At 31.9% G+C, this 26192-nt stretch overlaps 1 protein-coding gene across 1 annotated transcript; it reads left to right on the top strand.

Annotated features, from left to right (window-relative positions):
- Window positions 1-246: 246 nt before the first annotated feature.
- LOC132753286 (uncharacterized) lies at window positions 247-23778 on the top strand (the record flags this gene model as incomplete). The annotated part of the gene is made up of 4 exons (XM_060743740.1): window positions 247-377; window positions 2011-2049; window positions 22282-22338; window positions 23601-23778. Coding segments are annotated over exons 1-4 (350 nt in total), but the record flags the coding sequence as incomplete, so codon positions are not given.
- Window positions 23779-26192: the final 2414 nt, after the last annotated feature.

The following is a 26192-nucleotide window of genomic DNA, read 5'->3' as shown; positions in this document are numbered from 1 at the left end:
AAATACTTTAGAAAAGAAATAAATAAGTTATAAAAAAAACTATTTGTTAATTTACATTCAATTAAAAGGAAGAAAAATGACGTAATTTACTTTGAAAAGGGTCGCGAAAAATGGTTACGCAATACACGTATCAGTCAACTAAGAATAAAACAATAATCCGAACATCCGGATGTATGTGGGTGCCTGGATGGCGGTTTCGGCTGCAAATGACATCCTTATTGATAAATAATCACTTTACTTAATTTCAGAGTAACAGTCCAGTGACGAGTATTTTTAACATCTTATACAGACCATCACAATAATGGACAGCTATCGACAGATAAAGGATTACTTTACTAAATATAAATGGACACTGTTGATATTCACTTGGAGCACAGGTATTTATTTATTTATTTATTTATTCATTTTATTGTATTTATTTATTTATTTATTTGCTGATTTATTTATTGTTTGTTTGTCCGTTAATTCGTTTATTTAATTCGTTCATTTATTTATTGAACGTACGAGTTATTTTTGTTTTAAAATATCAAACGTTAAAATGTTTAAGATACTTTATTTCGAATAACCGCACTTGTGGTTGAGGGCGAGAGTGGTTGCCTATAAGGGCTGTGACATAAGAACTACAGCCACCGTTTATCCTTGGAGAGGCGACTAAAGGGTTCGAATTACTGGAGTTTCTGCATCTCTTAGCTCCAGCATGTGAGGTGGCTTTGAACCCTAGTATTGCTTTTTAAAGTTTTTAACACTCAGTGTTAGCCAATGTCATCTTTCTGGTTTCACCGCCAGATGTTTTTGTGCGTCGTTTATACAGACACAAGAAAACAAACTTCGAATAACTAAACCCTCATAGCTGTGCGTTCGAATCTTGACAGGGTCTTGTGAGAAAGCTATCCAACCAGCTTACGGAACGACGGTAATCCACTCAGGTGCTTGTTCGTGCCTGAAATAATTTACGTAGACATTCCTCTACCTGAAAAACTTTCAGGTGTCAATGTAATTCAACACCCGCATAAAAGGAAAACAACAACAACAATTAATTGAAATTTGATTCTTGATATTCTTGCCCTATATTTGAATGTAAGTCAATAGTTAATGGTTTTTTTTTTTTTTTTTTTTTTTTTTTTTTTTTTTTTTTTTGTGTGTGTTATTTAAAGTTTTGTTATACCCTTTCTTTTCTGTATAACACGGAACTAGTTCAACTTATGTCATGGGCATAAAGTACAATGTATTATTTATCTTTGTCCAGTTATTGCTTATTATATAATTATATTCATTGTATTCATATCAATAAAAAGAAAATCAATAATAGCTTATTACCTTGTAATTATCACAAGTCATTGTTGTTATGTCCCACAACTGGCAAGAGCATATTAATTATTTATAGCATAAGTCCGCTTTATGGACAGATATATTTCATATATATTACTCTGGTAAGACTTTGAAACCGCCGAGCTAGATTAAATATTTTACATCCATGTTGCAATTTTAAGCTACATGCCTCCAGATGAGCCAAAATATTTCAAGAAACTCAAAGTTGAGAAAAGTGTAATAAGATTATAAGTCAAAGATTAAAGTAATGATTTACATCATTTTATGGGCGATTGTTTACTGATTTAGCAGTATTCAATTATTCATCACCAAATATATACTACGTTACTAATGCAGTATGACTATTTTTTGCATATTTGAACCTCTTTTTGTTATCTACCTAGATCATAAGTGTCAATTCTTTTCTATGTTCTGTTTAAAATATAAACATATATGTAACATTTATTTTGTAACATTTTACATATATTTTTTTATATAAAATTTTTAATGAAAGTTTGCATGAATCTGAAGGCACGCTGCTTTAAGAATGCTTGGTCGACCATATACTATTGATAATAAGGCTAAGTACCACAACATGTTTAGAAATCTGACACACCAGCACAGTACTACAGTATGAGCCACATGACAAAATCTTTATGCTTTTAAGAAATTCATTGACATTATATTCTTTTTAAATTTCAGCTATTATATACTTACACATGCAGTACGCACGTGTGTCAAGTAAGTTTCCTTAAATCAAGAGACATTACTTTTTACTATTATAGATTGGATATGTATCACACAATAACGGTTTTAACAATGATATTTTAATTAATAAAAGAAAGAAAAAAGCGACATTTGGTTCATTTGTGTGACGTGTCGGTTCAGGATTGATTTATCAGTTTTGCACTGGCTCTAAACGATGGTAACATACATCAACATTTCTTTTATACATATAGTAGAGTCTAGTCTTTGCTTCAGTAAACTTACATTTTCTGAAAGATTAAAGTTTGTAAATTTTGAAAAAGATTTATAAAGTTCCCTTCCGGGAAACTCCAAAAATCAAAGATGGCGTTCAAAATGGCGTCTAAAATGAAATCTGTATTTTTAAATGCTCTATTTGTGGAATGTCTTCAAAGCGATCCATTTTTTCATGCTAAAATGTTTAAAATAAGTGAACACATCATTTTTCTTATTTATTTTTCTAAGTTGATGCCTAAAAGGTTCGTTAACATTATCGCAAATAACTAGTTATAATTGTTTAAACTCTTTCTTACGACATTATTTCACTTTGCATTACCAGATTCAGTTTCTAAAAACAGAATGGAAGACATTGTCCAAAAGAGGCCAGTATTCAAAAGTAAGTTCATTTTCTTCTTAGTCAACTTTGAATGCCTTGAGACAGACACGTGTTTCATCACATCATAAAATCGGTTTTCATAACGATTTCTTCCATTTAAGGTCAATGACGATTGTTTATATATATATTGCAAAGTCGTAACGGACATAATGAACAATTTTTAAGGGACTCCGGAGTCATTTGTTTACGTGATTGGCATATTTTATCGTTTTTATACCATTTTATGTATGTTCACTTAAATATTCATACCATTCGCTCACTGCGTTTTTCCAAAATATTCACAATGGCCCCAAAATGAAAAACGTTTAACGCTTTTAGCTCAAATCAGACTGAAAATATATAGTACTTTAATTCTCTCAGTATATTACTTTATAGACGTTTGTACAGTTTTTGAGGTTTAATTGCCACAGTTACTCTACAATACGTACAGAATTCAAATTTTTGGTCTTATCCGAGTTTTTTAAATGTTGAAACTTGGAATATTACCTTATTATGACAATTGTTTGTTTTGTTTGGTTTTACGGGTACAAACACAACCAATCTTATGATATAGCACAAGAACAGAAGGGGCCGAAACAGGAAAGATGATTTTGGATAACCATGAGTGTTATAAACTAAAAGCAACACCTAGGGTCAAAACCATTTCACCTGCTGGATATAAAAGATGCATATTTTTCAATAATTTGAACCCATTTAGTCGACTATTATCATTAGTCAGGTGGCTGCAATTCCCATGCCTCAACTTGTGAAACCCCTCATCAACAAAGAGATTATAGTGACAATGTGCAGTCAAAAATTCTGAACGCTATAATTTTCAGAGCTAAAGCCCTTTTTTATCACAATTGGAAATTTCGATGTTGTCCTTAACAAATTAGCGTTAACACCGCAAGTGGTGCTCTTGCTTGTTATATGTTAAGATCGGACGATGTCTCTTTAAAAAGTATGGAATAAGATTTCTTTCTTCTTTTTCAGTAAAATACTATGATGTATTATTGAATAGTTACATGAGGGGCGGAAGTACTTTAACTGGAATGGTTCTCGGGCACAGAGCTGATACATTTTACCTTTACGAACCCTTGTGGAAAATTTCAAGGTGGACATATTGGCATGGTAGCAACATGGTGTGCAGATCTGATCGTCTAGAGTGCAGGTATGTGAATGAGTTGGGTCCAAACGATTGTTAGAGCATATCATGAAATAATCTTTCACTAGTCCAGTGGTAATTGATTGTATAGGAAGTAGATTGCATTGATAATTAATCTTTAGGAAATTGAAACTCTACCGAACGTGATGGTGTTTCTAAATATTTACTATTTAGGGAGGGTTTAATGCACAAGATGTACTGATATTAAAATACCCCATCATGAAAAAATCTTGGCAAATATTGTAGTACTGGGTAAAAGCACCATTGTCAAATTCACAAAAAAGGATTAAAACGCCATAGTGAATAGGATAATAAACAAACGCCAAGGTAAGTGTAGTTCATGATGTTTAACGCCACTATAAGAGAAGGTAAAATACTATATAGTCGGTGTATAGGAAAAGTTAGATAAGTATTTTAACGTGCAAAGTAGGTGAAGAGAAAAGGCATAAGAAAATGCTTAAAGAAGTCATATTAAGCTGATAAAAAAGAAAATGACAGAAACACCATTAAAAAAGTCCGATTGATCACAAAACTATCATATAATAGCTAGTTGATATGATCTTTGCGGGGAAAAATTGGATGCAAAGTTTATCACCTTTAGGTAACACCTAAATATTTCTCGTCTGAATCAGTTCTTTACACTTCAAACACGAAAGAAAGAAAGACAGAAAGAAAGAAAGAAAGTGTGCATTTTATTAAAATTGTACTAACTCGGCTTTTATTTACAGACATGTGGAGCCAGGGAAGGCAATTCAAGACAAATCTTTTGTAGACAACCTTTACAGGTATCCTTTTTTTATATTTGAAAAGTTTGTAATTACATTATCGTTCAAAATAAAATTCATCTCAAATATCATTAAACATAAACGTACATTCACCCAAAAACGCATTTGTTAATACATGTACATGTATATCTTTGTGTATTTTCATCTCCAGACATAGTAAAATGAAATTATACCTTTTGAAATAACATACTTTGGACACATAGAAAAATGTTCTTTGAGCCACGGTTCTTTTCATCCTAGGATAAATGAGTGTTTCAATAACATTATTTTTTATCTCAAAGCAGGAGCATGTAATAAATCCTGGTATTATTAGAATATCCATTTGTACCTTATTGTTAAACCACCCGCTAAAAGACTTTTTAAAGGGTTACAACAATTTTACGGGTTTAACTATTAACTTCCAAAGAACATCATTTTCATATAAAAATGATGCATCTTGCTCAATCCGGTGCTAAGGGGACATAGAGTAAATGGAAAGAAATAAAGAAGCTTGTATTTATTTAACATTTCTGTTAATAAACAGATTAGAATTCTTCTAGCATAAGTTGCATTTTACCGTATTTAGGCGTTGTTTAAAGGTCTCAAAGTAGACTGTATATTAAGTTAATAAACAGATAAAAATTCCCTACGAAAAAGTGCATTTTACCGAAATTTAGGCGTTTTTAAAACCCCCAAGGGTGACTGTTTTAAGGGTTCTTTTTTGAAAAACCCAAATTTTTTTCCCTTTTTAAAAAAATCGATTTTTTCATGAAACCCGCCCCAAACTTTTTTTGGGTTTGTCCAAACGGGGGCCCTCCTTGCCTGTGTTGGTGCAAAAGTTACCGTCCACGTTTTTTTAGCCCCGGCTTAAGCAGTTTAAAAACTTTAAATACGAAAAAATTTTAAAAATTTTTGGAATTTAAAAACATCCCAGAATAAAAAAAAAAATAACCCGGGTATTTTAAAAATAAAACATGTAAATTTCAAAAAATTATAAAAAAAAAGTTTCAAAGATTCAAATAAAGACTTTTAAAGAAAATGAAAACTTGTTTTTGCAACTGGGATTTTATCCACACTACATTTTTTCGAAGGGGGAAAAAAAGTTTTTTTTTTAAAAATTTTACTTATGACTCAAACATGATATTTTTCCATTATTTTGACGTAAATAACTATTGATAACAAGCACTTTTCAGGCGGCCAACGGGTTTTCCCCTTTGTTTGGCTAAAAAATTTTAAACTTGCGAAAAACCTACAAATTTCCCAAAATTAAAACAATTATAAACAGACTTTGGTTGAACCTTCTTTTTAAACACCCAAATTAGGAGGTGATTTATGAATGCAAATAACACAAAAATTAAACAATTTTTAAAAATTTATTTTTTATAGAAACAAAAAATTAAAAAATTTTTTAAAAAAAAGAATAAATATTATTTAGGGGGACACAGGAAAAATTTTTCTTTTTTTTATTTTAAAATTTTTAAATTTTTTTATACTTTTTAAAATGCAATCAAAAGGGAATATTTTTAAACAGTCAATAAAAAACAAAAACTTTTTTTCCATTTTTAAAGAATAAAATGGTGGTTTCCTAGGTCAGGTTAGAGCGCTATGATTTCGCAATATTTGAAAAAGTGAACTCTGGAAGCGTTAAAGAAGATTTCAAATGAATGACACAGACTTGTTTCAATCATACAATATCCAAAATATCTGTTGTTGTAGATTAAGGGGTTTGTTCAAGACACCTGACTTGTTTTAAAACTATTCGGTGATTCTATTGGCGTCAAAATTTGTTCAAAATATATAGATATATTTACGTTTCAAACTTAAAATATATAAAATTCAAACAGAAATTCATGCTGAAACTGCAAGAAACGTCATTTTAGCCTGATTTGAGTACATAATATCATTTTAATATTTTTGTCATTATTTTGCCTGAATATCCCTTTATGGGCCTTGAATATGGGCCTTTGAAATCCTAAATTACGCTATGCAAACATAGATTTTTGTACATTAGTCAAGTTAAGCTTACAAAAACTTTCATTTTGTATTTTGAATTGAACAGGTCAAAGCTGGAATACAACAAGAGAGTGTATGAAGTCAAGTTAAGCTTACAAAAACTTTCATTTTGTATTTTGAATTGAACAGGTCCAAGCTGGAATACAACAAGAGAGTGTATGAATCATAAGGTCAATTACCAGACATGTTTTCAACGACATATACCGAGAATGTGTAAAGATTCTACACATAAAGTCACAAAAGTATTACGACTTACAACAGACCTATTGTCGCCTGTTCTGCAGTCACGTGACAATCTCAAGGTTATTCATCTCTTCAGAGATCCACGTGCTATTATAAATTCTAGAATTCAGACCGATTGGTACCCTTCAAAAACGGACAAAATGATAATAGAAAACGCTAAATCATTGTGCAATAAAATGCTTTACGATTTTCGCGAAGGTCAAAAAGTGCAAAAATTATTCACAGATAGATTCAGATTTATTTATTACGAAGATTTTAGCGTTGATATTTTAAATAAGTCTAAAATATTATATAACTATTTAGGTATGAACACAAATGAGAAATATTACCCAAATATCATGAAACTTTCGGCTTTTAAGAACGCAGCATCAGGTGAAACGGAGCGAGACAGAAATACAGCATTTTGGTGGAGAAAAACTTTAAAATGGGAAATTGTTGAGAAAATGGAGGAAATATGCAAGGACGTATATAAAGAACTTGGCTATAAATCCTTTTCAAATATACAGGAATATAACGACTTGTCAATACCCAGTGTAGTCATACCAAAAGACTATTTGATCGTTTGATGCAAGAGATTTTAGCTGATAGGAAGGTTTAGGGCAATAACATTCTTTTACTTGGGGACCATACGCCGCTTTTCATGGAATGGCACTACTGTGTCACATTGAAGGTTCCATTTAAACCGTCGTATGAACACATCTGCGGATGTATCTAAATTCAAAATTTCACCATTTTCGTGTTTGATGTTGAATTCTGCTTAAGCCGGTGCTAGGGGGCGTGGACGGTAACTTGCACTTTCCAGTACCGTCCATGAACAGGCTCAATCAAACCGAGCCTGCAACATTTTCAATATTGTCGTGTTGGGCTTTCTTTAGGGATTCTGTTTTACTCTATTCGGTGATGAATTGCTCAGACATTTGACAAAAATAACTTTGCGTTATTTTGCTTTACTGCCAAAAATCTATATTTTATAATAAATTTAATAAATAGCAAAACAGAAAATGTTAGTGTAATATTTATTGGCTTTTGTTATTCCATTTTTATAGTCTGACGTGTTTTACTGCACCTTTTTATTAAATTGATTTTTTTTCTTAAATGATTTTTACAGAAAGGGCGAAAATTGTTAAAAGCATTATGCAGCATTACTCACGAGTGATACAAAAATGGATGTATAATATGTAATTGTGTCAAGGTAGAAATATTATGTGTTATGTGCTTGTTTGACGGTTATCATATATAGATGATATTACGATAAGGACGGCAACACGAAAATGCGTAGAAGACAAAACATACAAAATATAAGAACACATCCAAAAATAAGCTGGAATTCAATAATTGTTCGGAATTAATTTGGTTATGAGAATACACTTGATTGCTAAATATGCATGATTCACGGTTGAACTTAAGATGATGATGATGATGATGATGATGATGATGATGATGATGATGATGATGATGATGATGAGAAAATATATACTTTTTGTAAACCGTTGTATGACTAATTTTATAGCCAAAGCCTGTTTTAATGCTCGAAGACAAAAGGGTCTTCTACTTAAATGTAGGTATATGTAAATTTGTGTTGTAAATATTTCAGCTGAGAATATACTTTGTTGGTCAGGATTTTTTTTTATTTTGCACTAGGTGTGTTTTATGCTTTTTACCAGTCTATTTTAAATGTCGTTGAAATTGCAAAATCATCCGCCAAGAGAATAGTTTAATTATTTATTGTCTCGCTGATTCATCATAAATGTGAAAGTTTTGAAGTCAATAAGAGATTCACTTCCATGTGCATATCGTACAGATGAGTTCACATTAATGTGTACTTGGTGTGCACTACATGTGTATTTCTAGTTTACTTCAATGTGCACCTCTAGTACACTACATGTGCACCTCTAGTACAATTCATTGTGTATATTAAATGTACTTCAAAGGGCACTTTGAAATACACAATTCTTTTTAAATAAAAAGAGTACAAAGATTGTAAATTAAAACAGTAATGTACGATAGTTTTTATAACAGTAACCGCTGTAAGAAACAATAAGCACAAGTTTGGGTTAAATGATCGGTGAATGAACTTTTTTTAAACATATTATTTATAAATAAAGCACTAAGTTCGTAATAACTGGAGTTTTCTTTTAGAAAATGGCCAAAAGGGCCTATTTTCTCCAAATAATTCAATGTGCAAGTATGAAATGCTGTTAATTTTTTCCGTACTTATATCACGGATTTATATTCCGTGCTTATATATACAGGTATTATATCATAAATAAATCTAATAAAAAGTTATGCTTTATATTTTCTCCAATAAATGTTCTAAAACAAACTCATTAATTGCTAGTAAAATGAAATACATAAAACCTTGCTATACTTTAAAAGCATTAGTTGTCAGACTGCTTTAGTCACATTGAGGTAAAATATAAAGAGGATACTTAATTTTCTTTTTATAAATACAGGATATATTTTCATCGGGTTGTATGAAAATAAATATTTCGTGAGTGCCGGTAGCATGAACATGTTCATACTTACAATAAAACAAAAAAAGTTTAATTTTAAGTCTCCTCTAATTTTGTTTATTAACTGTTAGGCAAAACACCACAGAAAATACGGAAAATAATATTTTACAGTGAAAATACGAAGATGAAAATATGCATTTTATTTCATCAATATTTCTCAATGTTTCATTTATAAGTATAAAAATAAGTATAATAAAATTATATACCTATAAATCTAAAGATATCAGCCATATATATGTTGATAGTAAAAACATAACAACTGCATGAATAACACTTTCTGTAAAACTTTCAACTGAAATAAAATGGCAACAGTAAAAAACATGAATGTCTGTCTTAATGACAAGGTTAATTCACAATTTATTGCTATACATGTCTTTTATATTTTTCAAATTTTAAGAAGGCTAAAATTATTGAGGACAACACTCTGTGTTTCTCTTTGACTCGATCTCCCCTTCATATTAACATAGTATGTAACACTTTGAGTCTACAAAAAAACAACAACAACTTATTGTCCCTTATTGAACGCTCCAATCCAATCTTATTCTTAATAATATCAAATCACTGCCGGTATTTCTGGACATTTTGTTAAATTATGAGACGGAAAATTAATCTGTATTTACGAGCTTAAAGTGAATAGGCCTACGTTTGGTTGCTCAATTTATATTCTTATAATTTACATTTTTCCTCGCAGGCACACGCGAGTCTGTGTTCTCTCATTAATTAGCGAATGAGCTAGTTAAAGTAGACACTGTGCAAACCAATACTGCACATATAGTAAATCAGTTCCCCTTTCTATATATTTTTTGTCAGATTTGCATGATAATGTAATATTTGTTGGCGATTTCTAACGTCAGGTTTTTGTTGTGAAAGTTATAACCTACGAAACGTTTTAGTGCACGAACATCGCACCCAAAATAAGAAAGGTAACATATTTGTGTATCCCATCGGACCTGGTTAATTTAATTATTTTTAAATAGACGTGGTACATTCTAATGGACAGAATTCAGACAACTACAGAATTATGAAAATTAAACATTAGCGAAGAACCATTTTTTTAGTCTTCTAGCTAGTGTTCCCGTTCCCTTACGACGCGTTGCGGTTTTCAATTGAAAAATCACTTCATAATATTGCCCTTTTTCTCTAAAAAAGAATATAAAATACGACAGTATATCATCATGGTTATAATATAATTATATAAATCTTTGTATGTTATAATTTTATAAAGCGGTTACTGACATTTCACTTCAAACGATTTTAAATTGATTATTTTAAATAATGGTTAGCTAGTAAAATTGCCTTTTTACACCAACTTTGTTCTCATTTTTCATTTTAATGATAACAGTTAGCTATTGATCAGTAAGTAAATAAGAATAATCAATTTTTTATAATTACCGAGTACATTTCACGCTAATTGTGAGACGAACCCTAAATGACGTCTAGTATGGGCGCCGCCATTTTGAAATGGACCTCACGTCAGGTTACAACGTAAGTCAACGGGGAAAAATATAATTTTAACATTTTGACCATATTACTGACTTTATGGAAAAAATGAAAAACATGCCTAGAGATATTGATTTCAGGGTTAACATGACATAAATTTTAATGATTTTACTATTATATTTAATAAAAAATGGAATATTCAAATTTGGTGGGACAGACTATAGATATAAATGGACACTGCACAGGTTTTTATGTACTTATTTATTTATGTCTTATTTATTTATGTATTATTTGTTTGTTTGTTCGTTCGTTCATAATTTATAGAGTGTACGAGTTATTTCTGTTTAAAAATGATATCAAACGTAAAATGTTTAGGGCTTCGGTAGCCATGTGGTGAAGATACTTACTTCGAATAACGCCACTTGTGGCTGAGCGGTTCCCTTTAAGGTTTGAGACATAAGAATTACAGCCACCGTCTATCCCTGAGTGATCATAAGAGCCGACTATATGGGTTCGAATAACAGTTGGAGTCTATGCATCTCTTAGCTCCAGCAGGTGTGGTTGTTTTGACCCCCGGTAATGCTTTTTAAGCTTTTAACACTCAATGTTAGCCAACATTATCTTACCGGTTTTGTCGCCACATGACGTGTGAAGTTGGCGGCCTGGCGGCCTGGCGGCCTGGCGGCGTGAAGTTGGCGGCCTAACGGCCTGGCGGCGTGAAGTTGGCGGCCTAGCGGCCTGGCGGCGTAGCGGCGTGAAGTTGGCGGCCCAGCGGCCTGGCGGCCTAGCGGCGTGAAGTTGGCGGCCTAGAGGCCTTGAGGCCTGGCGGCCAAAAATTTTAATGTTCTAGAAATGTTTTTTTAACAATAAAACGGCATTTAATGAAGTTTTAAAGATAATTATTGTTATTTAAACGATATATCTAAAGAAAAAATCACTTTCAGAGATTTTTTCAATTTTGTCATTTTTTGTGAAGTTGGCGGCCTAGCGCGCCTGGCGGCCTAGCAGCCAAAAATTTTAATGTTGTAAAAATGTTTTTTTAACAATAAAACGGCATTTAATGAAGTTTTAAAGATAATTATTGTTATTTAAACGATATATCTAAAGAAAAAATCACTTTCAGAGATTTTTTTAATTTTGTCATTTTTGTGAAGTTGGCTGCCCAGCGGCCTGGCGGCCCAGCAGCCAAAAATTTTAATTGTTGTAAAAAAAATGTTTTTTTTTTAACAATAAAAACGGCATTTAATGAAGTTTTAAAGATAATTATTGTTATTTAAACGATATATCTAAAGAAAAAATCACTTTCAGAGATTTTTTTAATTTTGTCATTTTTGTGAAGTTGGCGGCCTAGCGGCCTGGCGGCATAGCAGCCAAAAATTTTAATGTTGTAAAATGTTTTTTTAACAATAAAACGGCATTTAATGAAGTTTTAAATATAATTATTGTTATTTAAAGGATAATTCGAAAGCAAAAATCACTTTCAGAGAATTTTTTTATTTTGTCATTTTTGTGAAGTTGGCGGCCCAGCGGCCCGGCGGCCTGGCGGCCAAGAATGATTTTTTAACAATAAAACACATACGCGTTATTTCATACTTGTTCGTGTTTTTGATAATATCGATCAGCCGACCAGGACATAAGAGTGACAGACTGGATCGCAAGCTAATATATGGTGTACAATTTCTGTAACAAATATGAATTGTCCTTTATGAAGTTTTAAAACATTTTTTCTGGTCCCATCCAATTTATTATCCCCGTTATCAATCCATGAGTATAAGTCATCCTTTACTGACTTTACAAAAATAACTTTTGCTTACACATTTATTAACAATAACTCATGATTACAGATGGGGCTATGGTCATACCCTAAATGATTACCTCCTTGTTATTGGATGAAACTGAAAAGTTGAATGGTTGGGATTCTGATTGCTAGCACAAGTTATTCGGGTGAAAAATGTATTGAATGTTTCCATTGTTGTCATTTTAACGCTATTTTTTGTTTAAGTTCAAAACGTTAACTTGTCATTTTAAACATTGATTTGTTTTAACATTTGTATATGTTGTATGTTGCTTGTAAAAGTATGTAGTTGTTTACATTATTATCATAAATCACAATGTTTGTCAATATATCGTTTTGTTATTGCTGTACTTTAACATTTCATTCTTATGGTGTTGTATATATGGATATTCCAGAATAAATGTACAGTACCTTTGCTTTGTAAGGTTTTGCTCCCATTTTCCATCTGCATCGCATAATTGTTATACCTGAACACCGCATAAATTATGGTAAAAAAATACATTTTGTTACAATGGTGCCAATATTTGGAATAGAATCTTATTTTATAACGGTCATATTATTCTTTAAAATCTTTTGAAAGTAAAAATAAAAACATAACTTGTACACGAAATAAATATCTTTATAACCATATCATTATCTTATAATACTAAATTATGCATGTATATAATAAATAAAGTATTGTTATGGCGAGTGGTTAGCGCGTCGAAATAGTCAACTATGTATCGCTCACCGTGTGGGCACAAACCAAGACAGGGGCAAGCCGTTATTTCTTGAGCAAGAAACTAAACACTAAATGAACAAAGGCTACCAGGTCACGAAACAACGTAACTACTATGGCGAGAGGTCGAAAGTACGATGACGATGATACGTAGTATGCAGAGTTTTCAACATCGTGGTTTCATTTGTTTTTGTTGTTGTTTTTTTTTTTATCTTTTTTTTCTTCTTTATTTGTTCGACTTTTAACCATCATAAATTCGTTTTAACGCTGTTTCGCGTTATATGTGTGTCGTGATGGCTGTAATGGGACATCGTGGAGATCCCTCAAGAGCAATATTCCAAAGCAAATATATATAGTTGACACTTGCAGTCTCTATTTTCTTTGGAGTCTATTATTGAGAGATAATAAATTATATTATACCTCATTTGCATACGGTCTTCTATATTCAATATGACGTCATCCGGTCCAAAACCGCATACAGACCGGGGGCGGTCCATAATTCTTACAAGTAAAATGGTTTCCTGCGGGGAACATTTTAAATGATATAAGATATTTCATTTAACTATTTTCAACATTGTTTGGGGGACAACATATAGTCGATCAATATAGAAGAAGGTCATTGGAAACTGGTGACCGTTGATGACCGGAGAAGGTCGAACATAAAACAATTATCTTCTTTTTAAGAAAATGATTCAATAGGCCTACCATTTTATGAATAATTCCGAACAAAAAAATAAGTAAACACACAAGTTTACGCAGAAAATATCTCTATTTATTATGGCATATGCCACTACGATCGAATATTTCAATTAGTATGTATCTCAAATTTTACAGACAATAAATTGTTTATATTAAAGAAACATTGATAATTTTCAAACACATTATTTAAGTTTTTCAACCTTAAACGGTAAAATATTTAAACAAAATTACAAATATCACGTAACAGTTATTTTGTTCTAATTAGATGTAATTCTGCCTAATTCCCCAGAGGTAAATCCGTCACGAACCGGCAAACGGTATTTTAGCCAGGTTTTCGAAAGTTCAATTAACCAATCATGTAAGGTTTACATATCCCGTGCTCCTCCATGTACCGAAAACAGGTCACGTGCTCCTCCATGCCTCAAAAGTTAAACGCGTACCAATACCCTGCGGTCTCCAGACCGCAGGTTAAACGTAGCTTTCACGACGTGCGAATTTCACGACGACACAAACAGACGATAACTGTCAAAATGGATAGGCGATTTGTCTCTTTATCTGAGACATAAATGTACTACATGTTGATCAAAAGTCATGATTTTTCTTTAATTTAGTTTAAAATTTTTATTTATACTGTTTCTGAAATTCTTAAAGTCCGGGTTATTTTTGCCTAGTAACATTAAATTAATTATTAAATTTCATTAAAAAAAATGGAATCACAACTCCTAAATCATCGGTAATCGGAATATTAAAAGAAGAGCATACACAAAATCCGTTTAGGGTTTGAGATATTTCGCACACTGAACAAGTAAAATTATTATTTGAAAGCAAATAATAGTAAAAAATGACAGCACAAAAACAAGGGGATGAAAGGATTTAGATTCTGTATAATAGAACAAAATAAAACATGGCCTTTCGTGGAAAATGCAAGTTTAGCGACTAGTTGTTCAGACTTCGGAAGGTATATGGACCTCAGTTGCGCTTTGGGCCAGACCAACCAGTCCGTAAGCTTGCATTTTCCCCGAAAGGCCATTTTTTATTTCTTAAATAAACCCCATATATCATTTCCGATATAGGGCCTTTTCTGTTCTAATATGTTTGAAACCGGTTGTACCGTCCACAAAAATGGATCCCGCGATAACGCAAAAAGTACTGAAAATATTTTTATGAAACTTGATATATGGATGGATGGCAGTATGGAGATTATGCACGTCTTTTTCTTTTCTTCCTATGTTGAAAATTCTGGTTGCTATGGCAACAAATATTCTGAAAATATGGCAAATTTAGTAAAAGTCAGATATCTATCTGTGATAACGTTTGTGTAGATGAGCTACACAATTCGCTGGTCAGTGATTTCCAGCAAATATTACGAAAATTTTCAAACAACATTTTTTAATTATAATTAATTAGTAACATAATGGTCAAGTCTACTATAACGGTGTAAAACAGATATCATATTGTATTTATCATCTTTCAACTATGTAAATAAATCAAAGCACAGAAGGCGCTGAATTTGTTTGGGTCTCAGAATGTAAGAAAGGTGCAGGTTGTTAGATTATATGTTTAGTGCCACCAATGCTTTCCAGCGTTTTAATTGTAGTAAATTGGCTATTAGACTAATTGCAACACTGATATTCAATCCAATGTTTATTTGACTTTAACAATTTTAAAAAAATGAGTAACCTTTACTGGGATTTGAACTCCAGACCTCTCGCTTCCTAAGCGAGCCCGAAAACCCTTCAGCCACGGTGAATTTATATGTGAACGGCCTGAAGAAAACCATATTATTCTAAATTAGGGCTTGTAACGACTTTAACTGTTGTTTAACACAGAGATGTAAATAATCCTGGAGCTTACTATAAGCATGTATATTTATAAAGAATCAAACGGCTGCAAGTTCTGTGGTATTTTCTGATCTTTGCAATCGTACTGTATATCTGTATGCATTTTCCTGTATAAGTTTATTTTGATGTATTATAATTCCTTTTGTAAGGCACCAGAGTTTGATACATCCGTAATTCTGCAAAACTAGAGTTGCATCAAAAAATCATTTATGTCCTTTTTTTACGACAGCCACACTTTATCTTTGTATATCATGGCTACTTCCTTAACAAAAACACATAAAAAAAAGAATTTAACAAAAAAAAAAAGTTTTCTCGACTGGGAAACGAACTCGAGACCTCTCACTCACGAGGCGAGCGCGTTACCCTTGTACCACGGAAAAGTTATACTCAAAGTGTCTGAATAATATCAAATCATTCTAAATTTGGAACTTTCATTGCAGTTCGGGTTTGTAATCCGTATTAATTTCGAGGTATTTTGTTTAGGCTAAACCTGTTGTTTATAATTGAAGTAGATATTTTAGCAAAAATCCTCTCGCCCAAACGGTCCGGCATGTAGAATCTATATATTCCACTACTCGGTTTGTGTAGTATTCGGTAATCAACATGGCTAAAAATAGTATTTTCATTGATAAAATCATATTCATACGCGTAATTTGTGATTGTGCATTTATTGACAATTCTTTAAGCCAACGCTATTGTTTAACTTTAAATGCGTTGTAATTTGTTGGATACTTGTAACAAAATAAAATATTTCTTTCTTTTAAATCGCTAGTTTTTAGCTGTTTTGAGAACTACTTGTTGTTAGGTTTGTAGTAAACTTCTGTGTCAGAGATTGAATGTCCGCTTTGTATTTAGTTATTTTCGATCAAAAAATACAATAAAACAATATTAGAAATCTTTGACCATTCGGGAATTACTTTGCTTGAAAATTGATGCGCCTGTCTTTGACCATCTTTACGCAGTGATCTCCCCTGAATTTTTCGGCTTTAGTGTACATACCAAAGGGAAGTAACCGCTCCAAAAAATTGGACTACTTTCGGCATTTGCAATTAGCAACATTAGACTCTGAAATTTCGCTACCATTATTTGTTTGGTCTGACGACCCAAACAAATAAAAAACTACTGATTTGCCAACTGTCAACTTAACGCAGTAGGTAAGACTGTCAGTTAAATTTTTATTTGAATATCAATGCAAGGCATGTTCGATTCGCAAAAATTATTTCTGTATGAAGAATATTTTTATTGTGTTGTGTTATTTTTTTTATTTACTTCTCATTTCACTTTTTCTTTTGTTTTCAATGTATACAAGAAAAAAATATTATAATCTGTATATTAAAATTATTAGATATTGTAACAAAACTACCTTGATATCCCAATTCATTTGCATATATCATAAAATTGATAAAATAAGGAAAGAAAAATGTTAGACAATTTCTTAGGCTCGAACTCGTGGTAAAATTTTAAGTCGTATCGTTTACCAACAACTTTACCAAATTTGCCATAAAGTTGTTTTAAATGGTACTTCTTATCTTGTATTATATTCTCTTCTTCAAAAAAGCTGTTTTACCTATTATCCCGAGATGATAATTTGGTTCTAACGGTACTTGGGAAAGTCCATTAAAGGGTAAGTCTGCATATCATCGGAGATTGAAAGTGTCAACGACTATTATAGTATAATTTCTAATAAAAATCTGTACCATCGTAGTGGTTAAATTGGTAAATCAGGGTCACTGTAACCTCTTATGAAATGCACTCACAGGTTCGAAACCGACGCTCATACATGACATAGTGATGATGTTATTTTTTTTTTCTTTTTCTTTTGTCTGTCTTTTGTATGATCGTTTGAAAATACTTTGTTCTTCCCAATTTCTTTTTCTATTTTTTTGTTATTTGTTTCTTGTTCCCCTCGTTTTAAAGGAAACTGCTACATGTCAAGTGATTAATTAATTAATTAAATTTAGCAATTTAAAAATCAATCTATTTTAAACGCACTACGATTACGAAATATTTATATCTTGAATATATGGATCAATATATAACATACTTAACTTCATTATATTTTTACATTTATGATGACGTCTAACTGTACACAAGTGCATATCAAGCCGTGTCCAAAAAAACAACAACATTGAGGCATCAATGATGGAATTCGGTAGTTTCATATAATATAACCGGTTTATTTGTTATAAGTCGATATTACTAGTAATACATGTATCATACAAATACTGTACATCTTTTATGAATATTTCAACATAAATCGTTTACCATTTAAGTAGTAATTTTATATGATACCAGATCTTCAATATATGGATCCAAGTAAGTCATGTATGGAACCAGATGCTATTATATGAAACCGAATTATCAATATATTAAATCAATTTTACAATATATGAAACCAGTTTATCAATATATGTAACCGAAGTAGCAATATAAAATTTGATTTTCACATTATATGATACCAGTTCTTCAATATATGATACCAAAGTAGCAATATAATTGAACCAAAATGTCATTATATTGACGGGACTTTTTTACAGGCTGTATTCTATCCTTGCACCGGTATTTACAGTCCTTGTTTAAAGAACATCGTGCTTCACTTACTGCATACTGACTGCATACTATAAGGAAAAAATATTTGAAGTTAACGTCACATTCACTTAAAATGGGCTGGGCAGGCAAAACTTATCGTTATATATTTAGGAGTTGTATGTCATAATTTAAGCTATTGAGTCGTACTGACCATTAACAAAAACATGTTTAAAAAATAAGTTCATCTCGACCTTTACCTTTGATCAAAAATAGGCAGTGCCAGAAGGACACATCAAGCTTAATCTACTGACAAAGTTAAAAAATCACTTGTCAAATAATAATTGATTTCATGAAAAAGTTTATGCATTGTAACCCAGTGACCTCGGTCTTTGACTTGTTGACTTGAAAATAGGCTATTTTGGTTCCATATAATGACAATTGCTATCATAGAATGTAACATCAACTTATATACTAGCTGCTACTTTGGTTCGATACATTAATAAAATGGTTCCATATGTTGTAAAAAAGACTTAATATAATGATAATTCGGTCTCATATAAGGGCATATTGAATATCTGGTATCATATAATGTGACAATCAACTTATATATTGATACTTTGGCTCCATACATTGATAAAATGGTTTCATATATTGTAAAAATGAATTAATATATTGATAATTCGGTTTCATATAAGGACACCTCGTTCCATATATTGTTACTTTTGTTCCATATATTGAATAATTTGTATCATATATTGTAATAACCAACTCATACATTGATACTTTGGTTCCATACATTGATAAAATGGTTTCATATATTGTAAAAATGAATAAATATATTGATAATTTGGTTTCATATAAGAACACCTTGTTCCATACGTTGTTACTTTGGTTCCACATATTGAATTATTGGAATCATATATTGTAATAACCAACTCATATATTGCTACTTTGGTTCCATACATTGATAAAATGGTTTCATATATTGTAAAAATGATTTACTATATTGATAATTTGGTTTCATAGAAGGACACCTGGTTTCATACATTGCTACTTTGGTTCCATATATTGAATAATTTGTATAACCAACTCATATATTGCTACTTTGGTTCCATACATTGATAAAATGGTTTCATATTTTGTAAAAATGAAGTAACATATTGATAATTCGGTTTCATATCAGGACATCTGGTTCCATACATGGCTACTTTGGTAACATATATTGAAGAATTGGAATCATATATTGAGAAAAACAACTTATATATTGCTAACTCGGTTTCATACACTGACAGTATGGTTTCATATATTGTTACTGTGGATTAATATAATGGATTCCGGTTAAATAAGAAGGTGTTTTCAATTCATATATAGTCGAAGTGAACTCATATATTATCCAAATGGTTACATAAATTAAAAAAGAACAATATCAGACAGCCATGGGTTTCCATAAAATCTGCTATAAAATGATATTTATCGGCTGCTTTTAAATTGGTCAGATGTCACTGGGTCATTAAAGATGTTATCGCATGGTTTGGAACTTTTCATTTGTTCTTACTTACCCATTATCAATGAGCATTTGAAAACTGTATTGATATATAACAGTACAATTTTTTCATTGCTTCAGATAGGAAAAAATCTCGAATGATATATAACAGTTGATTTTTTTTTGCGCACAGGTCTGTTATACGAGTATAACAATGAAAATTTTTTTACAGAGGCTCCAATTGGGCAATGGTACCGAACATTCCCAGTGGCAAAAATAAAATAAAATAATTATCTTTAAAACTTCATTAAATGCCGTTTTATTGTTAAAAAAACATTTTTACAACATTAAAATTTTTGGCTGCTAGGCCGCCAGGCCGCTGGGCCGCCAACTTCACAAAAATGACAAAATAAAAAAAATCTCTGAAAGTGATTTTTCTTTAGATATATCGTTTAAATAACAATAATTATCTTTAAAACTTCATTAAATGCCGTTTTATTGTTAAAAAAACATTTTTACAACATTAAAATTTTTGGCTGCTAGGCCGCCAGGCCGCTGGGCCGCCAACTTCACAAAAATGACAAACTTAAAAAAATCTCTGAAAGTGATTTTTTCTTTAGATATATCGTTTAAATAACAATAATTATTTTTAAAACTTCATTAAATGCCGTTTTATTGTTAAAAAAAACATTTTTACAACATTAAATTTTTTGGCTGCTAGGCCGCCAGGCCGCTGGGCAGCCAACTTCACAAAAATGACAAAATCAAAAAAATCTCTGAAAGTGATTTTTTCTTTAGATATATCGTTTAAATAACAATAATTATCTTTAAAACTTCATTAAATGCCGTTTTATTGTTAAAAAAACATTTTTACAACATTAAAATTTTTGGCTGCTAGGCCGCCAGGCCGCTGGGCCGCCAACTTCACAAAAATGACAAAATTAAAAAAATCTCTGAAAGTGATTTTTTCTTTAGATATATCGTTTAAATGACAATAATTATCTTTAAAACTTCATTAAATGCCGTTTTATTGTTAAAAAAACATTTCTAGAACATTAAAATTTTTGGCCGTCAGGCCGCAAGGCCGCTAGGCCGCCAACTTCACGCCGCCAGGTCGCCAGGCCGCTGGGCCGCCAACTTCACGCCGCTAGGCCGCCAGGCCGCTGGACCGCCAACTTCACGCCGCTAGGCCGCCAGGCCGCCAGGCCGCCAACTTCACGCCGCCAGGCCGCCAGGCCGCCAGGCCGCCAACTTCACACATCTAATTGTGTTGCTAACGAAACGATATTATTAATTTATAGCGTAAGTCCGGTATATAGTCTGAACTATTTGATATATTACTGTGACCTCACTATTTGAGCATTGAAATGACGAGCTCGATTAAATATGTTCCATCCCTATTGCGATTTATAGCTGCATGCCTTTAGATGAGACAAAATATTTCAAGACACTGAAAGTTGAGAAAAGAGTATTAAGATTGGAAGAAAAGTTAAAAGACCAAATATTCAAGTAATGATTTACATGTTATGTACGATTATTTACTGATTTAGCAGTATTCAATTATTCAACACCATATATCTACTGCGTTACTTAATAGTATGGACAATCTTTACATATTTGGACCTCTTTTTGGTAATTTACGAGAATTATAAGTGTTTTTTGTAATGTGCAAATTACTCTCTGTGTTCAGTTCAGAATATCTTACTATTACATACATTTTTAATGAAAATTTGCTTGAATCTGATGCGTGCTGTTTTAAGAAAGCTTGGTCGACCATATATTCTTGATGATAAGGCCAAGTACTACAAAATGTTTGACATCTGACTCACAAGCACAGTACTAGAGTATGAGCCACATGACAAAATCTTTATGCTTTTGTGAAATTCATTGACATAACTTTTTCTAATTTCAGCTATCATATTCTTACTCTTGCAGTACGCACGTGTGTCAAGTAAGTTTGCCTCAACCAAGAAACATTTTATCTAAATACTATCAAAGATTAGATCTGTATCACACAATGACGATTGTTTTCCTCTGATATAATAATTAATAAGAGAAAGAATAAATCGACATTTGGTATATTTGTGTGACGTGTCGGTTCAAAATTGATCAATCAATATTTCACTGAATCTGGTCATTCTATTCATAAAAAGTTCCATCCCGGGAAACTCCAAAATCCAAGATGGCGTCCAAGATTGCCTCTAAAATTGGGAAATTTGCATTATATGCTCTATTTGTGGATTGTCTTCAAAAGCGATCCATTTTTCTTGCTGAAATATTTAAATAACTGAACACATCATTTTTCATTTATTTCTCTGATTTGATAGTAAATAGGCACGTATACTTTATCGAAAATAACTACAATGCACTTTATAATTGTTTAAACTCTTTCCTACGACACTCATGACATTATATCACTTTGCATTATTAGATCCAGTTTCTAAAAACAGAATGGAAGACATTGGCCCAAAGAGGCCGATATTCAAAAGTAAGTACATATTTGAGTCGCCTTTGATCTTGAGACAGACATGTCTTTTATCAATCAATCGGTATTCATATCGATTTTAGGACAATGAAGTTTTTGTTATATTTTGCATAGTCGTAACGGACATTATGAACAATTTAAAGGGATTTCTCAGAGGTACATTTGTATATTGGCACGACTGGCATAATTGGTCGTTTTATACCATTTTATGTAGGATTACGAACAAATATTTATCACACACCCGTGCCGATTTTGCGACTCCGTAAATATGGTATTGCACGGCCGTGCATATATTTTGACGTGACGTCATTAGCGTTATACAAACATAGTGTAAAGACGCGCTAAATGTTAGCGTTATACTATAGGCGCGTCAATGAAAAATGACTCTTATTTCACTTTAAACGGTATTTATTTTGGGTATGTGATAAATAGAATATTAAATTCGTGTAAGTTCATTACTGACTTTATTGCACTCGTTGAATAAAATAATATTATGCTCGCCAGAGGCTCGCATAATATAATTTTATTCAACTCGTGCATCATTCGCTCGCTGCGTTTTTTCAAAATATTCATTTTCATGTGCAAAATGGCCCAAAAATGAAAAAACGTTTAACGCTTTTAGCTTAAATCAGACTTAAAGCACCGCTTCAACTTTTAAATTTAATTCCTAGTCTATTAGTTTATTAACCTTTACATATTGTTTCAGTTTATAGTGCCACATGTGATTTATGTAAAGAATTCAAATTTTATATTTTGGCCTCATTGGAGTTTCTTAACTGTTGAAACTTGGATTACTTCCTTATTATGACAATTGTTTGTTTTGTTTGGTTTTAAGGCGTACCAACACAGTCTGTCTTATGATTTAGGCCTCGAATCAGGAAAAATGATTTTAGCTAACCTTGCGACATACACACTTAAAACTTAAAAAGCCAGTGAAAGACCAGGGGTCAAACCCATTTCACCTGCTGAAGCTAAGATAAGCATAGACTCCAATAATGCTAACCCATTTAGTCGTCCCTTACCATCACTTAGTATTAAACAGTGGCTAAAATTGTGTTGTCTCAACCGGTAAAGACAACCCCTCAACCTCAAAGATATCATTATGTCAATGTGCAGTTGTTAGAATTTTAGAAATTGCCCCTTTAAATTTATAGTTGTTGTCCTTAACAGATGAGCGTTAACACCGCATGCATTGGTCTTGTCATATCGAAAGATCGACTGATGTATTTTTTAAAAGAATAGAATAAGATTGTCTCTTTTTTCAGTAAAATACTATGATGTATTATTGAATAGTTTCATGAGGGGCGGAAGTACTTTAACTGGAATGGTTCTCGGGCACATAGTTGATACTTTTTACCTTTACGAACCCTTGCTGAAAATTTCAATGTGGACATATTGGCATGGCTACAGCATGGTGTGCAGATCCAATCGTCTTGAGTGCAGGTATGTGAATGGTTTAGGGTCAAACGATTGATAGAACATGCATTGAATAATATTGCGAAAATGTAATATCAGTCTAGTTGTAGTTGATAGTAGAAAGTAAATTGCCGTTACAATTAAACTTAAGGGAATTGAAACAAGATTGACTTTTTATTAAAATACACAACCATTAAGAAATCTAAGCAAGTATTGTAGTAAGTGGTACAAACATCATTGTTAATGGTAAAATAGTAATTCGGAACCAATGTAAGAGAAGTAAATGATTGTAAACGCCGATTTAAGAGTAGGTACAATTAGATATTGTAGGTAAGGTAAGTAAATAATTTAATCTCCATAGTAGCTGAAGAGGAAAAGCATAAGAAAATGCTTGAAGAAGCATATTAAGCTGTTCAAAGCGTCAAAGTAAATGACGGAAAACACCTCCAATTGATTAAGCTATGATATAGTAGTTACTTTATTAGAATTTCGTGCAATAAAATGGATGTAAAATTAGCCAACACCTAAAGAGTTCACTTCAGTTCTTTAACTTTCAAACACAGAAAGAAAGAAAGAAAGAAAGAAAGAAAGAAAGAAAGGAAGGAAGGAAGGAAGGAAGGAAGGAAGAAAGAAAGAAAGAAAGAAAGAAAGAAAGAAAGAAAGAAAGAAAGAAAGAAAGAAAGAAAGAAAGAAAGAAAGAAAGAAAAAGGATGCATGCATTTTATCATAAATGTACTAACTTGACTTTTGTTTACATTTTATATCAGAGATATGGAGACAGGGAAGGCAATTCAAGATAATTCTTTTGTAGACAACCTTTACATGTATCTTTTTATATATTTGTAAAAGTTCATTGTATCTTGTATTTTAGTATTTCAAAATAAAATTCACCTCAAATATTAAATATATACGTACATTCACCCAAAACGCATTTCCTAATACATGTACATATCTTCATGTGTTTTCACCTCCAGACATAGTAAAATGAAATCATATATGAAACCAAACCGCGTCTTGAAATTACACACTTTAGATGCACAAACAAATATTCTTTGAGCATGGTGCTATTCATCCTAAGATAAATGAGTAGATCGGTAACACTAATTTTCATCTAAAAGCATGAGCGTGTAACAAATCTTGGTATTTCTAGAAAATTCATTTCTACCCCCGCTAATATATCTCTTAAAGGGTAACAACAATTTTACGGATTTTACTTTTAACTTCCACATATAAAACTGATGCGTTTTGCTGAATCCTGTGCTAGGTGGACATAGATTGAATAGAATTAAAGAAAAAAAGCGTGTTGTTATTTAACATTGCTGTTATTAAACAGATAAAAATGACAGTAAAAATTGCAATTTTACCGTATATAGGCGATGCCAAAAGGTTCAAATTTAAAATGTATTAGTTCATTTTTCTTTTGAAAGCTCGGCTTTTTGTGCCCTGTCCTACTATTGTTAGTAGTCCTGTTAGGCTCCTTGTCGGTTGTCCTCAGTTCCTGGGTCGTGTCAGGTTTGCGTTCATTGAACCGCCACCCTTTTTTGTTTGGGATAGTCCCCGATTGGGAGGGTGATTTTACCCCCTACTGGGGGGAAATACATTTTTTATGACGTTATTGGGTTTTGGGGTATTTTTCCCCCTTTAAAACTGGGGGGAAGGAAAAAGTCCCAGGTCCCTTTTTGAAAAATTTATTTCAGGAAAGGGAAAAGGAAACCCTCGATTTTCCGTGTAAAAAGCGGGATAGTTTCCCTCGAAAAAGGGAAAACCCAAAAGCCCCTTGCGGGAAAATTCAAACCCCAAAGGAGTAATGGGAAAGGTTTTTGAAAAAATCCCAACAACCTTAACCATCCCGCCAAACCAAAAACGCCCCCCCTTCCCTTTGAAACACTTTTTTACTTTTTTTTAAAAGGTTTTTGAAAGTTTAAAATTCTTTAAAAAAAAATAAATTTTATTTAATTTTTTAAAATTTAAATTTGGATAGATGCATAGGTTAATTTATAACTATTGGTACAAGAAACAAGGTTACTTCAAAAATGACTTCCTTCATGAAAGGTAACCCGTCACTGGGAAAAATCATTATGCCGCTGAAATTAATGTACATAAAGTTAGTTCCCTATCCTTATTCCTTATTCCTTTTTCGAATAAGGAATAAGGAAATCAGTTCCTTATTCCTTTTTCGAATAAGGAATAGGGAACTAGTTCCTGATTCCTTATTCAATCTAAATAAGGAACAGCAGAATTAGTCATTTATTTAAATTCTATAAAAATTTATACTTCATTCAAATCATTGCATAAAGAATTCTGCATAAATTATTTTTTGAAAAAAAATCGAATAAGGAATATGGAAAGGGAACCAGTTCCTTATTCCTTATTCATCTCCGAATAAGGAACATAAGTAAATACGTAAAGAAAAGACACCAGTTGCAATTAAATTTTTTTGA

This window comes from Ruditapes philippinarum, unplaced genomic scaffold, assembly GCF_026571515.1.
Source record: "Ruditapes philippinarum isolate M1 unplaced genomic scaffold, ASM2657151v2 ctg12221_1_1_1_1, whole genome shotgun sequence".
NCBI lineage: Eukaryota > Metazoa > Mollusca > Bivalvia > Venerida > Veneridae > Ruditapes > Ruditapes philippinarum.
The sequence above is the reverse complement of the archived record's forward strand: the minus strand, read 5'-3'. Positions and strand labels throughout refer to the sequence as shown.